This window comes from Trichomycterus rosablanca, chromosome 18, assembly GCF_030014385.1.
Source record: "Trichomycterus rosablanca isolate fTriRos1 chromosome 18, fTriRos1.hap1, whole genome shotgun sequence".
Classification (NCBI taxonomy): Eukaryota; Metazoa; Chordata; class Actinopteri; order Siluriformes; family Trichomycteridae; genus Trichomycterus; species Trichomycterus rosablanca.
In genome coordinates, this window is record NC_086005.1 from 18284591 (window position 1) to 18299455 (window position 14865).

The following is a 14865-nucleotide window of genomic DNA, read 5'->3' on the forward strand; positions in this document are numbered from 1 at the left end:
ACAAGGGCAGCACGGTGGCTCAGTGGGTAGCATGGTCGCCTCACTGCAAGAAGGTCCTGGGTTCGATCCCCAGGTGGGGCGGTCGGGTCCTTTCTGTGTGAAGTTTGCATGTTCTCCCCGTGTCTGCGTGGGTTTCCTCCGGGAGCTCCGGTTTCCTCCCACAGTCCAAAGGCATCTAGTAAGGTAAACTGAAGATACAAAATTGTCCATGACTGTTTTTGACATTAAAATTTGTGAACTGATGAATCTTGTGTAACCAGTAACTACCGTTTCTGTCATGAATGTAATCAAAGTGTGTAAAACATGATGTTAAAATCCTAATAAATAAATAAATAAATTTGGCAACAAACTCTTAAAGTAAGTTTTTTTCTCCAAAAGCCCTGTGTGTACCTTTGACATGGTGCTAGGATATTTCTGTTGAAAACAGTGATCCAACACTTAAAATGGTTCAGAAAAGATAAAAGAGGACTAATTATGGCAAAGGAAGGTACACAAAGTACTGACAAATGTGACAAGAATTATGACACATGCATTTATTTAAAAAACTCTCTCTGAAAGGACTGAAACAAATATTACATGGAAGCAATAGCAAAATAATTATTAACTTTATCCTAACTGTGTTACAGGTGCTAAATAATGGAAGCCTAACTACATGGCAGCAGCATTATCAGTAATCTCATTTCCTGTCTGGCATTTTGTCATTCTGCTGTTGCTTTTGAAGCTTAACAAATGGGATGTTTAATCTAATTTATTCAAAAATCTTACAGTGCAGTTGTATTCCAGCCATGTGTGTCAACATCTGTATGAATGATTCCTCTCAGACGCTCTTTGCAGATCATTCAACCACATATTTGATTTGGCACAGTTTTTAATCCAGATGTCCCTCCTAATGCAACCCTCCTTTTTGTCCAGGCTTGGCACCAGCACTAAGAGTACAATGCATTCGAGTTCCACCAATGGCTAGGTTTACATACCAGCATGCACCATCTAGCCTGGGATTTAAATCCCTGGAACTCAGGTACTGCCTTTATCAGCAGTGTGTCTCTGACCATTCTGCCACACAAGCTCACAGGTGTGACAGCATCTGTTAAATTATTTTGCTTAACCATGAAGTTTTAATTAATTATTGGAACCTCTGTAAACAGCACAGCAAAGTCTTGAGTACAGCTGTATTTAAATATTTAGTTAAAATATTTGAAAACCTGTTCTATTAGGCTGCACACAGAGCAAGGAAGACACTGCTATAATCACCAGTGTAAAAGCCTGTGTCTCAATTCTTACTCAATGTCTTGTACAGTGTACTTGAAATAGTAGCCTCATCATTTGCTGAAATCTAATTTAGCACACGTCAGTATACTGGACAGTATTCGGTTCAAAACAGCACTCTGATCCATGTGCAGCCTGATATAGTATCCTTTTGATGTATTATGGGCATGTGATGCTCCTTATCTATTTCATTCTTCTTTTTTTTTTTTTCATTTTCTATTTTTAACTCAAGTTTAGGGAGGAGGGGGGTGCAGTCCTGGCAAAGATTTAGGAGTGTAGGAGCAAGTGTAGAGCAATTATCTACAAAACAAGAGAACCAGCAGGGTGAACCAGACTGCGTATAACATTTTCAGACTTTTCTGTGATAACCTGTGGGTGGTGCTTTTATATGATCTTGCTTGCCTTTCCTTGTAAAAGGTTTTGGAGCTGCAAGCCCAGCTGGAACAGTCCAAGCGTACTGTAACAGAGCTGAAGAGACACTGCCGGTGTGTGACATCTGACTTGCAGGATGCCCGGGTGATAATAGACAGTTTGCAGGCGCGTACACATGAACTGGACAGAAAGCAAAGAAGGTGTGTCGCTTTGTTTTAGGCAAAATGTCAGATTAGCTCAGAAGTCATTGTTAGTGATTAACACATGCATCCAGTATGCGCATGTTCTCCTTGTGTCCGCATACGATTTCTTCAGATACTTCACTTTCCTCATACCTTGGAGAAAGACACAGAAGTTGGATTGGCTCTTAATTGTCCATAGTTGTAATTGTGTGAGTCTTGCTGTGTGCTGATATGCTGCCATGTGCCCAATGTTTTCTGGTGGCACCAGACTCTGATCTGAATGAACAGGTTTTTAAAAAAATGAATAAATTAATTATCTAATACAGTTTTCTTTCCTTGTTGGTGTAAATATCAATATGAGGGCATGTATACATGTATACCATGTGGCATGATTATTTTATATGCTTTGTCTACCATACATATAAACTTAGCGGATATACTTTTTATTTTAATTATTGACACTTTGTCACCCACTGTACTCAATTTATAATTTAAAAGAGATCCCTATAAGACCCCCACTGCACTGCGTTGACACTAAAATGGTAGTGTGAGTATAACCAAAAATATTCATCCAGTGGTGATTGTAATAAAATGAACTTTAAACAGTATTTAATACACTCATGTCAGAACATTTCCGCATTAGTGACTTTGCACTTGTAAAATTGGTCAACCACCCTACACTATCTGATTAGTGGTGGTTTGATGGAGTCCCTTTCAAGTGATAAATTAAATACAGTCAGTAATTGTATACCTGCAATGTTCATGTATTGTAGGTGCAGCTTATAAATCAATAAATGAATGCACATACCAGATAGGTATAAGTGCTTGGTAAATGTATGTGGGTATATGCATAGATTAATCTGTAAATATGTGTTTGTATGTGTGTGTATACTTCTGTGTGTACAGGTTCGACAGTGAGCTCACCCGTGCTTTAGAGGAAGCAGAAAATGAGAGAGAGCAAAAGGACAAGGCCATCCATGAGAGCACGACTCTTGGGGCAGAAATCTTTTCATTTCGTCGTGCGCTGAAGGTACAGACCAGGGTCCAACGTTTGCCATCTGTGATGAATGGCAGTACACTTGCAGTGCATTTGTTTGATAAAAGATACACAGACTTGCCCTCCCATTGTGGATATAATAGTCTCCACTCTTCTTGGAAGGCTTTCCACAATTGTGGTTTGGTGCTCTTTGTTGCAAAGCTGATGGGGTGTTAATTCATTTCAGTATACACCGACCAGGCATAACATTATGACCACGGACAGGTGAAATAAATAACACTGATTATCTCTTCATCACGGCACCTATTAGTGAGTGTTATATGTATGGGGCAGCAAGATAACATTTTATCCTAAAAGTTGATGTGTTAGAAGCAGGAAAAATGCAAGCAAGCGAATTTGACAAGGGCCAAATTGTGATGGCTAGATGACTGGGTCAGAGCATCTCCAAAACTGCAGCTCTTGTGGGGTGTTCCCGGTCTGCAGTGGTCAGTATCTATCAAAAGTGGTCAGTGGTAAAACCTCGCAACTTACAGGAGTTAAAGCATCTGCTGCTAACATCTTGGTGCCAGATACCACAGCACACCTTCAGGGGCCTAGTGGAGTCCATGCCTCAATGGGAGGCTGTTTTGGTAGCAAAATGGGGATCAACACAATATTAGGAAGGTGGTCATAATGTTATGTCTGATGGGTGTACATTATAATCACTGTGTTCTGAAATCCTTTAGAACTCTTTAGAATATACTGTATCTTTTATGAAAGACCTCTAAATGCAGATGTATGTTGTGCAATAGGAAGGCCAGGCAGAAGTAGCACACTTGAAGCAGCAGAAGGAGGAGCTTTGTGCTCAGATTCGAGACCTGACTGTGCCCCTGAACCTCAGTTCTGACTCTGTGCCTGAACTAAAGAAACAGCTACGAGAACTTGACAGTAGAGACAAAGAGAACACTCAGAAGATTGCCGACATGACAGCCAGCATGCATCAGAAAGACCAGGTAGTGTTGCTTATTCAGCTAAAACCACTGAAGATCTACATCCAGTGCTATAAAAAAGTATTTGACTCTTTCTGATTGGCTCTGTTATATTGTGTTCAATAGTATAATTGTGTTCTTAAATCATTCAGTGTAAATATTATACAATGTTACATTACACTGCTTGAGTAAAAAATACATTGTGTAAAACAGAATTTTACAAAATGTAATTCTACACTTAGATCACCCTTGTGAAAAAAAATAGTTTAATTACCAAATTATTTAGGTAACCAAGTATAATTTAATATAATTATAATTTAATTTAATTTAATGTATAATCCGCTTATTTGCTAATGGATTATACATGTTTAGATTTAGCCATTCCTGTAAAATGTAAATCTTACTTTAACTTCAAACTTTAAGCAAAATGTTAACTTTAATGTTTCTACAGGGACACTATACCTATCTAAAAAGCCTTGCATAGAAAAAGCATTGCACCAACATTACTTAAGCAGTCAAACATGCTAGTGGTAGTGTAATGTAAAGGGAATGTTGCATCAGAACTTGGAAAGCTTGCCATTATTATGTTGCCTTGACAACGCCAACATTCTATTCTTCTTTTTCTTAATTATTATTATTATTATTATTATTATTAATAATAATAATAACAATAATAATAATAATAATATCACTATTATTATGCTTTTTTTCCCTGCTTTTTTCCCCCCCTTTTTCTCCCACTTTAGCGCATCCAATTTCTGCCCGTCAATCATTCTCTCACTAATGCTGGTCCCGGCTTAGTCCCGCCCCTATCTGAACAACAGGCCAATTGTTGTTCATGTGGCCGCTCAGCCTCAGACGGCAGGCAGAGCCGAGATTCGATACGATATATTCGAGATCTCAGCTCTGGTGAACAGTGTGTCTTTTTACCGCTGCACCACCTGAGCAGCACTATTATTTTTCTATTTGCAAATTGTTTCACAGTCCAAAGTTTTTATCGTAGAATCACGAATTTTGGCACGAACATAGATTCCATATGGTATATTTTGCCTGTGCTTTTGGGAAAGATTGGATTTCCTGTTTTCATGTGACGGCCTGGCAAATTCTGTTTTTACAAATGCTGTTATCTTTTTACTCAATTTCATGTAATATGTGATTTATCTGGTATGGCAAATGTGACAAATATCTAATAACAAAGGCAATTAAAAAGGGCAGTTACTTTTTTTTTTAACACCACTGTGTTTATTAACATCAACAAAAGGAAGAGAGCATGTTTGTCAAATGTATTTTTTTTTTCTAAATACAAAAATGGCTTTTTGGATTACTAAAACATTCTGCATGCAAATTCTCCAGCATCCTGCTGTGCAAGTCAGATAACAATTTTTAAAATGGCAGCATTAAGTAGAGCTTTACACTCTGTTTTTGACACTTAATGAGGTTGCTACGCTAAATGGCTTTGGTGATGGTCATAAGCCTCAGGCTATAGTGAGCTACCTGCTGGTTTTTATGATGATCTCTGTGCAAAATGTGATGACTCCCCCCCCCCTCCCCCCCCAAGATGCATCTGCGCTTTGAAATGGAGATGGAGCGAATGAAGCAGATCCATCAGAAAGAGCTGGAGGACAAGGATGAGGAGCTGGAAGATGTACAGAAGTCTTCACAGAGACGGGTAAGAAACCACAGAGGAGGTAATGGAAGGTAAAGTTTTGGGCAGTGATTTAATTTTGTTTGTATATGTGTGTCTATGTTTGTGTGTTTTAGCTGAGACAGTTGGAAATGCAGCTGGAGCAAGAGTATGAGGAAAAACAGATTTTGGTGCATGAGAAACATGACTTGGAAGGACTGATTGCTACATTGTGTGAACAGGTAATGAAAAATATACACTGTAACAGGGCCTGCAACAAACAAGCTCTTGGTAAAGTAAGTAAACCCTGAACCCTGGGATGGCAATGCATTAGCAAGACCGCCACTCCATCAACTGGTGCTGCCCATGCCTAGGATGGATCCATATGTGGGGCCTGCTCTGGAAAGGGCCGTGGTGCTGCCAAAAGGTGCTTTGACACCAGCTAAGTTCCCCAGAACTCCCCAGAACCTGCAGAAAACTGGACTGGATTGAGTCCGACATCATAGTTTCAGAGAAAAGCAGGTTGCCAGCAGAGAAGTCTGCAACTCTTTAAAGAACAAACCATGATAAATAGGAACATCTCTACTTGGAGTGACTTAATGCACAGTAAGGCACAGGTTACTGTCAGTTAAAAGAAAGTGGCATGTCAGTCATATGTGCCCTCATGCCTTCTCTGCTGGCCATAAATGGTAAGACAGAAAAGCATGATTCTGTTACCATACAAAACCACCCCTCCTTCCAAATTTATGGCAGAACAATACTTAAATGTAGTGTGTTAATCTGTGCATTTAATGACTCTGTGTAGGAGTCTGTCACTGGCTGGTGAAAAGTAGAGCGTAATGGCTTTCCTTATGTTTCCCTACACATATTACACATAGTCTTTTTCTTTTACCTGCACTGTACAGCCAAAAGTCTGAAACACACACCTTCTAATTATCGAGATTAGGTGTTTCAGACACACCGATTGTGTTAAAAAACAAAATAATTTAAATTATATACTCTTAACTTTATTTGCTTTTAACTCTAAAGCTTGGGAGAGACCATCTTTTGTTCTAAAATAGTTGTTTCCTTTAAAACACGTCAAAATCAAGGCCAAATCCGGCCCGCTACGTCATTTTAAGCAAGAGCTTAAAAGACGTATGATTGTCTTCAAATATACTGTAAAATCATACATAAACTGCATTTCCAACAATGCATGTCGATTTTGTGACCTGCAAAGTGACCGCATCCCGACACTAGATGGCAGTGTTTCCACATCAGCGTTTAACTGAGGCGGTTTTCCAACAAGTGATGTTGAGAAATATTTACAAATAATCCCAAAATGTACAAGAAAAGAAAATTGAAGCAGAAGGAAGGTAATTCAATGAAAGATGGGAAAGTGAATACAAGTTTGTGCTTCCAGAACAAAAACCTGTACGTCTCGTGTTATGAGTGCGTGTCTGTGGTAAAGAAGTACAATATAAATGTAGATATACTGTACATTATAAATATACAGTATACATTTGGCATTTTGACACCAAACACAGAATTTAGCCTCCAAGAAAAACAACAAATTGTCCAAGCCTTAAAAGGCAGACTGCAATCACAGCAGGATACATTACAATCGGCCCTTTAAGGGCCACCATAGTGCAGATGTGGCCCTCTGTGAAAATGAGTTTGACACCCCTGCTTTAAAACAAAGTTAGCTTCAGAATAACATAATTTGATGAGTGTGGTGTGGATGAACTTCAAGGGGCCCAAACATAACCCACATTATTCTTGAAATAAATTGAAAAAAATTATTGTGAGCCAGGACTATTCATCCAACAATAGTGTCTGACTTCCCAACTACTCTTTTGACTGTGTTGTACCGGCCAGACTTATTAATGACCAACCGAGGCACATTTACTTTTACGTAATGTGTAATAGAACAGTAAAGAAAATCTTCTATTGCTTTTGGTTTAGGTGGGCCACAGAGACTTTGATGTAGAAAAGCGCCTCCGGCGAGACCTAAAGCGTACACATGCTTTGCTCAGCGATGCCCAACTGCTTCTGTCTACCATGGAGCAGACTGGGCAAAGTCAGGTCCCTGGCACCAAGGAACAACTGGAGAGACTGAACTTTCAGGTAGGTCCTTGTGAAACTAGTTCTGCCCTCTACAGTAAAATTAAAGTGTCTTGTAGCTGTAGTCACTTTTTTTAGCTGTACTAAAAAGATCCAAAAATAAAAAGGAATGTGAAATACAAGGTAATATTGTTGCACATACTGTCTTCTTGTGCTAATTTGGCTCAACTTGTTTTTACAGTTATGGTCAAATAAGCAGAATTGTCCAGGTTTCCACCTGTGTTGAGGTGGTTGTTGTTATTACTGTCTTCTGCTCATGGGTCTGAAAACTAAATCATAAAGGCATCTAGGTGTCTCATTATTATTTATGGCTTCTTTGTTAAAAACGTTATTAGCCTTCAAAGACAGAATGGTTTTAGTCTCTTAAGTTTGGGGATTTTTTTTCTCTTTTTTTGTTTTGGCTTTCCCGGTAGACAAATCAGAATCTAAAACATGCTACCCACTTTACTCAAGCCACATAAACTGAATTGCTTTAACAGAATATTTTATCATTTGTATATATTTTTATTTTGCATTTGAATACATTGTATGGCACAAAATCACATTGGAACTTCATAATTAATTTCAAATAATTCAGTTTTATACCTGTTAGCACAATGGATGAAGCTAAAAAACTTAAACTCATTAGTAGGAGTGTCCATGTATTTTTACCATATTGTGTGGTAAATCAGTGGTCATAATTGTTATAAAGTTAAAGTTATATCCTGCATTTTCAAAGGTCCATCCACTCATTTTCTGGTGTCTTTACAATTATACAAGATTCATACAACAGTTTAATTTAAGCAAATGCATCATAAAATTATTATTATTATTATTTTTTTTTTAAACAGTATTTTTGCTGCACCCAGGAGTCTGTCATTTCATCCAAATCTTTAAGGCTCATTAATGAAAACATGGCCAACCCTTGTGCTTAATGGCTAGCATGTTATGATACTGCTGCCACTACTGTTTTTTTACTTTGTAATCAAAAGAGTAATAATTCTGGTACATACCCTTTTAATTTCATGAATGGAACCAAAAGGTCAGAGGCCTCTCTACCTAGTAATGTAAAAGACTGGCCTCTAAGGCATTAGCATGTACCTCCCACCAAGCTATAAGTGTAACAGTAGGCAGTTTAGTGTGAACACAGTGAAACTAGTGACCGCATTGCTTCTGCATCAGTGTTGTGTCATCTGCAGTGATCAGTGGTGCTAATCCTGTACAAGCTGTTGGATGTAGGAAAGCCGTGCAGCAAGTTGTCCTGCATGAACAACCATTAATCTATTGGTCCAATTTTTTCCATTTCATATTGGGACCATACCCATTGAATAGATGTAAGAGTTATTTAGATTCTTTGAGATTATTGTGTTGTTGCTTTGATTTTGAATGGATATACAGTGGTACCTTGAAACTCAACGTTAGTTGTTTCTGGGAGTGGTGAGTTTAAAAGGCGTTGAGTTTCAAGGTATTTTTCCCATAAGGATATATGAAAAACTTGTTAATGCGTTCCATGGTCCTGTGGAACTGCATATATTTTAGGCTCATGTAAAATAATGGGTTGTTTTTGACACTTATGCACTGAAACTTATACAAATATAATATAAAAAAACACTGAAATACAATCGAAAAACAGTTAAACAGCAATAAATAATACAGTAAAACCTGCACTTTACCTTTTTTATTGTTTTCTTATGCTTCTTAATTGTGGAGATGGATCTTGGAATACCGTATTCCTTGGGTGTACAAAACTTAATGGAATTATCGTACTAAAACAACGAGCAACGAATTTCATTAGTGGAGAGGTTTAGTGTTCCTATGTCATTCTTTTAAAAGTCACATTAAGCTTTATTTTTAACAATAAGCATTTTAGACTCTCTCGGAAATGCTGATTCTCACAATTCTCACACGAGCTATAACACAAGTTTAAAAGTGAAATAGGAGGAAAATCCTGCTAAACACAAATACACTATATTGCCAAAAGTATTCACTCACCCATCCAAATAATTGAATTCAGGTGTTCAAATCACTTCTATGGCCACATGTACAGTATATAAAACCAAGCACCTAGGTACGCAGACTGCTTCTACAAAAAGAAAGAATCGGTCGCTCTCAGGAGCTCCAGCGTGGTACCGTGATAGGATGCCACCTGTGCAACAAGTCCAGTCGTGAAATTTTCTCGCTACTAAATATTCCACAGTCGACTGTCAGTGGTATTATAACAAAGTGGAAGCAATTGGGAACGACAACAACTCAGCAAATGCTGAGGCGCATAGTGAGCAGAGGTCGCCAACTTTGTGCAGAGTCAATCGCTACAGACCTCCAAACTTCATGTGGCCTTCAGATTAGCTCAAGAACAGTGCGTAGAGAGCTGCATGGAAGGGGTTTCCATGGCCGAGCAGCTGCATCCAAGCCTTACATCACCGAGTGCAATGCAAAGTGTCGGATGCAGTGGTGTAAAGCACGCCGCCACTGGACTCTAGAGCAGTGGAGACGTGTTCTCTGGAGTGATGAATCACGCTTCTCCGTCTGGCAATCCGATGGACGAGTCTAGGTTTGGCGGTTGCCAGGAGAACGGTACTTGTCTGACTGCATTGTGCCAAGTGTAAAGTTTGGTGGAGGGGAGATTATGGTGTGGGGTTGTTTTTCGGGAGTTGGACTCGGCCCCTTAGTTCCAATGAAAGTCTTCCCAGAAGAGTTGAAGCTGTTATAGCTGCAAAGGGTGGGACGACATCATATTAAACTCTATGGATTAAGAATGGGATGTCACTCAAGTTCATATGCGTGTGAAGGCAGACGAGTGAATACTTTTGGCAATATAGTGTACATGTGGATGCTTTCAGAGTGGTTTTAAAAAATGTAGTTCAGGGGTAAAGCATGGGGAGGAATGACCAGAGGAAACCAGTCTAGTCATTGAATGAAGATAGTTTGTCTTTAGGATAAAAGAGTTGAGAAATAGTTGTTTTCATAATGTTAACTGCTATAACATTATGAAAAGAGCCTGAGGATTTAATACAAGGGTGAGTAAGTGAAATATTAGATGTAGCTTCAACAAGCTTGTGGTTAGAAACACCAAACAAGAACATCAGATACAGAGGTGACAAGCAAACAAGTAAAGCGGAATAAATCTAATTAGTTAAATTTATTAAACTTATAAGAATAATTAAATTTGTTAACATGAATGAGTGGGAAAGTCAACATTGTTGTATTAGACTGAGGTAATAAAGAACAGTCAACATGAATATAGTAAAGTCATAGCTGAACACAACGAACTGGCTAGAGCTAGTAAAAATAGTAAAAATAATAGTAAAAATGAACCAACCAAATTAAGGGGCATATATTTAAAAGATCATACTCACACAAGTTGATTTTGAGTGTACTATTATAGACAATTGCTCGGCCACCACCTTTACCCTGGTACCAGTGGCGGCTGCTGGTCTTTCAGAGAGGGGAAGCTCATTGTTGGCTTACATCATAAAATTTGTCAATTTATTTATACATAAATTCTGCCCTCCGTTCCTTTTCAAGAAAATGGCCTGTGATGCTATCGTACCAAGTAGGCGTCTTTTCCAGGGACTTGACCAGTGTCCTCTCAATGGCCAGCAGAGCTAGGCTGCTTAGACGGCCTTGGCCCATTGTGTTGCGGGTGTAAGACTTAAGCCTTTTTAAACAGGAGAAGCTCCTTTCTACACCCACAGATGTAGCTCCAATTGTTGCCACTAACGATAACAGCTTGTACAGCTGAGGCATTGCACTGTCCAACTCCATGTCTTTTAGAAAAACCAAGAAATCACAATAATTTTTATTATTTATTTATTTATCTATTTATTACCAGTTATAACTTTTAGATCATTTAATTCTGTGTTTGTATGCTTTGTGTAAATTGTGTATTTATTTAAAGTATCCTCCAAGGCAACCCAAGAAGGATGGGCCCTGCTGAGTCTGGTTCCTCTCAAGGTTTCTTCCTGTAATTTTCAGGGAGTTTTTCCTTGCCACAGTCGCCCTCGGCTTGCTCAACAGGGGTTTTTGTATCTGTTGGTCCTGGATTTTGTAAAGTTGCTTTGAGACAATGTCTATTGTAAAAAGCACTATATAAATAAAGTTGACTTGACTTGACTTGACACAGCTTTCCCCTGTTACCCTGTAAGTCCTGATTTAAATACAGGACTTGAAGTTCAGACCTCAGTCTCCCCTTAATCAAAGTATTGGCCATAACTTTTCAGGACACTCTGGAATGCCTCCTCTGGAAACACTTCTCTCATGTCATCAAACTTCCCTGGATTGACTAATTCTAAGAAGCGCAAACTTTCCAAATTTTAAAAACGCAGAGAAATCTGTTCCATGAGATTATCAAGGATGGCCATGTACAGATTTTTGTAGCGCTCCTGGGGATCCTGGATTTTGTGAGAGACGGCGCTTTCTCATGGGCTCATCTCATGGGTCTGATGTGAGACCTGCTGCTTTGGCATAAACAGCTTGGAAAGCCCCCTCTGAACTCTTCTCTTTGACAAAAGCAAGAAAAGACTCAATTCTTTTCTTGCAGTAGAGAACATCCATGGCCCTCTGCTGGACGATATCAAAGACCACATCAGTCTCTGAGAAGATTTGTTCATATGTGTACAACATGAACACACATTCAAAATCCTCCAGTTTCATTACAAAACCCTTGGCACAATCCAATGTGTCATTATCCAGTGTCTTATCTGCAATAATGTTATAAAAAGTCTGCAGGAGGCCATCATAGTTGTTTGCCACAGTACTCACTATCCGTGATGTGAAATTCCATTGAGTAGGAACGTTTCTGGGCAACCTTGAACAGCCTGCAGACAGAAAAGATGTCCTCTTTGTGGATTTGGAGAAAAATGTGGCAAACCCAGAGAGTGATGCAAAAAATATTCTGCACTCAGACAAGCATTTAACCCCCTGTGACAGCAACAGATTAAGTCTATGTGCATAGCAATGCACAAACATTGCACTGGGGGCAATTACCTTCACTTTGGCCTGCAGACCATTGAGGGCTGAAGCCATGACAGCAGCCCCATCGTATGTCTGTGCCACAAGTTTATCCCTAAAATTGTAGCCCTGCATGTTTTCATTTAATACTTCAAAAACAGACTGAGCATCTCGCCCCTCTGAAACATAAAAAAAAACGATAAAGCGCTCCTAAATTTTACCTGCACTATCAACATAGTGAACAGTGACAGAAAGTTGGGCACGGCAAGCAATATCAGTTGTTTCATCCACCTGCCATCCAAAAAAGGGAGCAGCCTGAATTTCATCTCTGATCTTATCAGAAACAGTGGCTGTAAGAGCAGAGATCAAGTCATTTTGTATAGAATGAGACATACCAGAAAACACAGCTGATGACTGGAATTGTGTGGCCAGGACAGAGTCATATTTAGATAATGTTTCTGTGAACTCCCTGTAATTCCCCTTGGATGATTCACTACTCTCATCATGCCCCCTAAATGATAGCTCCTGCCGGCCAAGCAAGGAAGTCACATCACTAAGGCGGTTTAGGAAGGCACTGTTTTGTTTGACTGTTTCATTATGTTTTGCCACTTGAATGCGAGCACCTTTATTAATTGCATGTTCAACCCTGACCCTGCCCAGGTAACTTAACCTTGCACATGCACTCACATGTTCATTGCTCTTTTCATGCCTTTTATATGCCCGGTCAGAGTTAAGACCCAAAACCCAATTTTGACCAGACAAGACATGATCCCTGAGATGATTTCATCAAGAGGCATGGCCAACAGTACATTTTCTTTGTCACAGCATTTCCAGTCAACCAGCTAACTTTGTCATACCAGGAGAGCTGAAAAGACCTCTTACCTTTCCCTACTTTTTGCACCAAATCAATCTTAGGTGTTGATCTGCCCTGCTGTTTAATTCTAACTTTCTCCTCATAAGGAAGACTATCAAATGGCTTTGCCAAAATCAGGTCTACAATATTAGCATTGTCTGCCATCGTGTGCACCTTGCTAGCTGGCTAGTTCACTCCGACCTAGCCAACAGTATGAATGATTGATTGAACGAACTAACAAAACAATATTAAACTCGAACAAGGAAATGTTGAAATTATGTTAAACTGAAACAAATACTATGAGTGTGTTTTATTTACACAATGAACAATGGAAATGGTCAAGTAATTTCACCAAGCAAATACCAAGAAATGGGTTGCAGTTTGTCTTTCGACTTCACTCGCAAAATCCGCGATGGGACTGAAGCTCCCAGTGATTAAGTGACTGTGTAGATCTCAAAATAGCTGTCAATCAAAACGGGATTCAGCCTTTCGACTGATCCTCCAATCATCTTGCAGAAGCTCCGTGTCCAGACCCGCCCACAGCTCCATTCACCCCCAGAGACGCTCAGCGTCAGGGGGCGGGACAAAATCGTGGCATTTATCCAATGACCGGCGAGTTTTGAAGCAATGAAAAAAACCGTTCCATGCAGTCCCGTTGAAGTGAATAGACGCTCAGCTTCTACGGGCAAATGCATTGACGCTACGGGAATGTATGAGAAGTTAACAAAATCGAGTCAGTCGATTTGTGATAAGTAGCTGATTCTGAACGAACTCGTCTTCAAGATGAACGTGTTCTAACACATTTGTAGTCAATGAAATGTTAACACAACTGTACATATTTGACCATTTAATTTTTGACATTTTAGGGGAAGCTGAGCTTCCCTTGCAGTCTTAGAGAAATCGCCACTGCCTGGTACCTAGGCTTGGCTAGACAACTATAGCCACTAAATAGCACAATACTGAGATGTAGGTAATTATGTAGGTAATAGGTAGGCTATTATGGACAATAAGACCATTCAGAATACATACCTGTTATAGAATGACAGTTGAGAAATGCAAGTTGGAGTCAGTTAGAGCATCTGGAGCTGTTTGGAGTAGGCCTTGAAGTGGAGCGAGGCAAAGAGAGAAGTTATATGAATGCTTTGAGTTTGTTTGCTGTAAACACAGTGATTAGTTCGATTCTGTGTAAAGTCATTTTCCCCTAAATAATCATGTAACATTTTGCATCAGTTTCAGCTGGATTGTTTTAGGCCAACAATGTTCAGGCATATTCAATTTACAGACAAGCTCTTTTTCTTGTATCTGATTTGACTTCAATTCCTTCTGATTGTTCTATATAGACTTTGCAGTCAGTTGGAGCATGTAAGTAAGCAGTTTTGACATCCATCTGATAGAGCTGAAGGTCGTACATTTCAGACATTTACATTAAAGGATGTATTGATGTAATGTTTGCAGTTGGAGAGAAAGTCGTCTTATAATATACTTTCTTTACTCAATTATATCCCTTAGCAACATATCTGGCTTTGTATGTTTCAGACCCATCTGCTTTGTTTTTAATCCCACCTATCCCC

The 14865-nt window shown here is 39.2% G+C and overlaps 1 protein-coding gene across 2 annotated transcripts in view; it reads left to right on the plus strand.

Moving 5' to 3' along the window:
* LOC134332826 (unconventional myosin-XVIIIb-like) overlaps positions 1–14865 on the plus strand; it is an 80059-nt gene that overhangs the window by 40587 nt on the left and 24607 nt on the right. For both annotated transcript variants that reach the window (XM_063014654.1, XM_063014655.1), the window contains 6 exons: positions 1684–1838; positions 2727–2850; positions 3609–3809; positions 5344–5454; positions 5547–5651; positions 7354–7515. In XM_063014654.1, coding sequence (XP_062870724.1) covers positions 1684–1838; positions 2727–2850; positions 3609–3809; positions 5344–5454; positions 5547–5651; positions 7354–7515 — 858 coding nt within the window. The remainder of the gene's footprint in view (positions 1–1683; positions 1839–2726; positions 2851–3608; positions 3810–5343; positions 5455–5546; positions 5652–7353; positions 7516–14865) is intronic.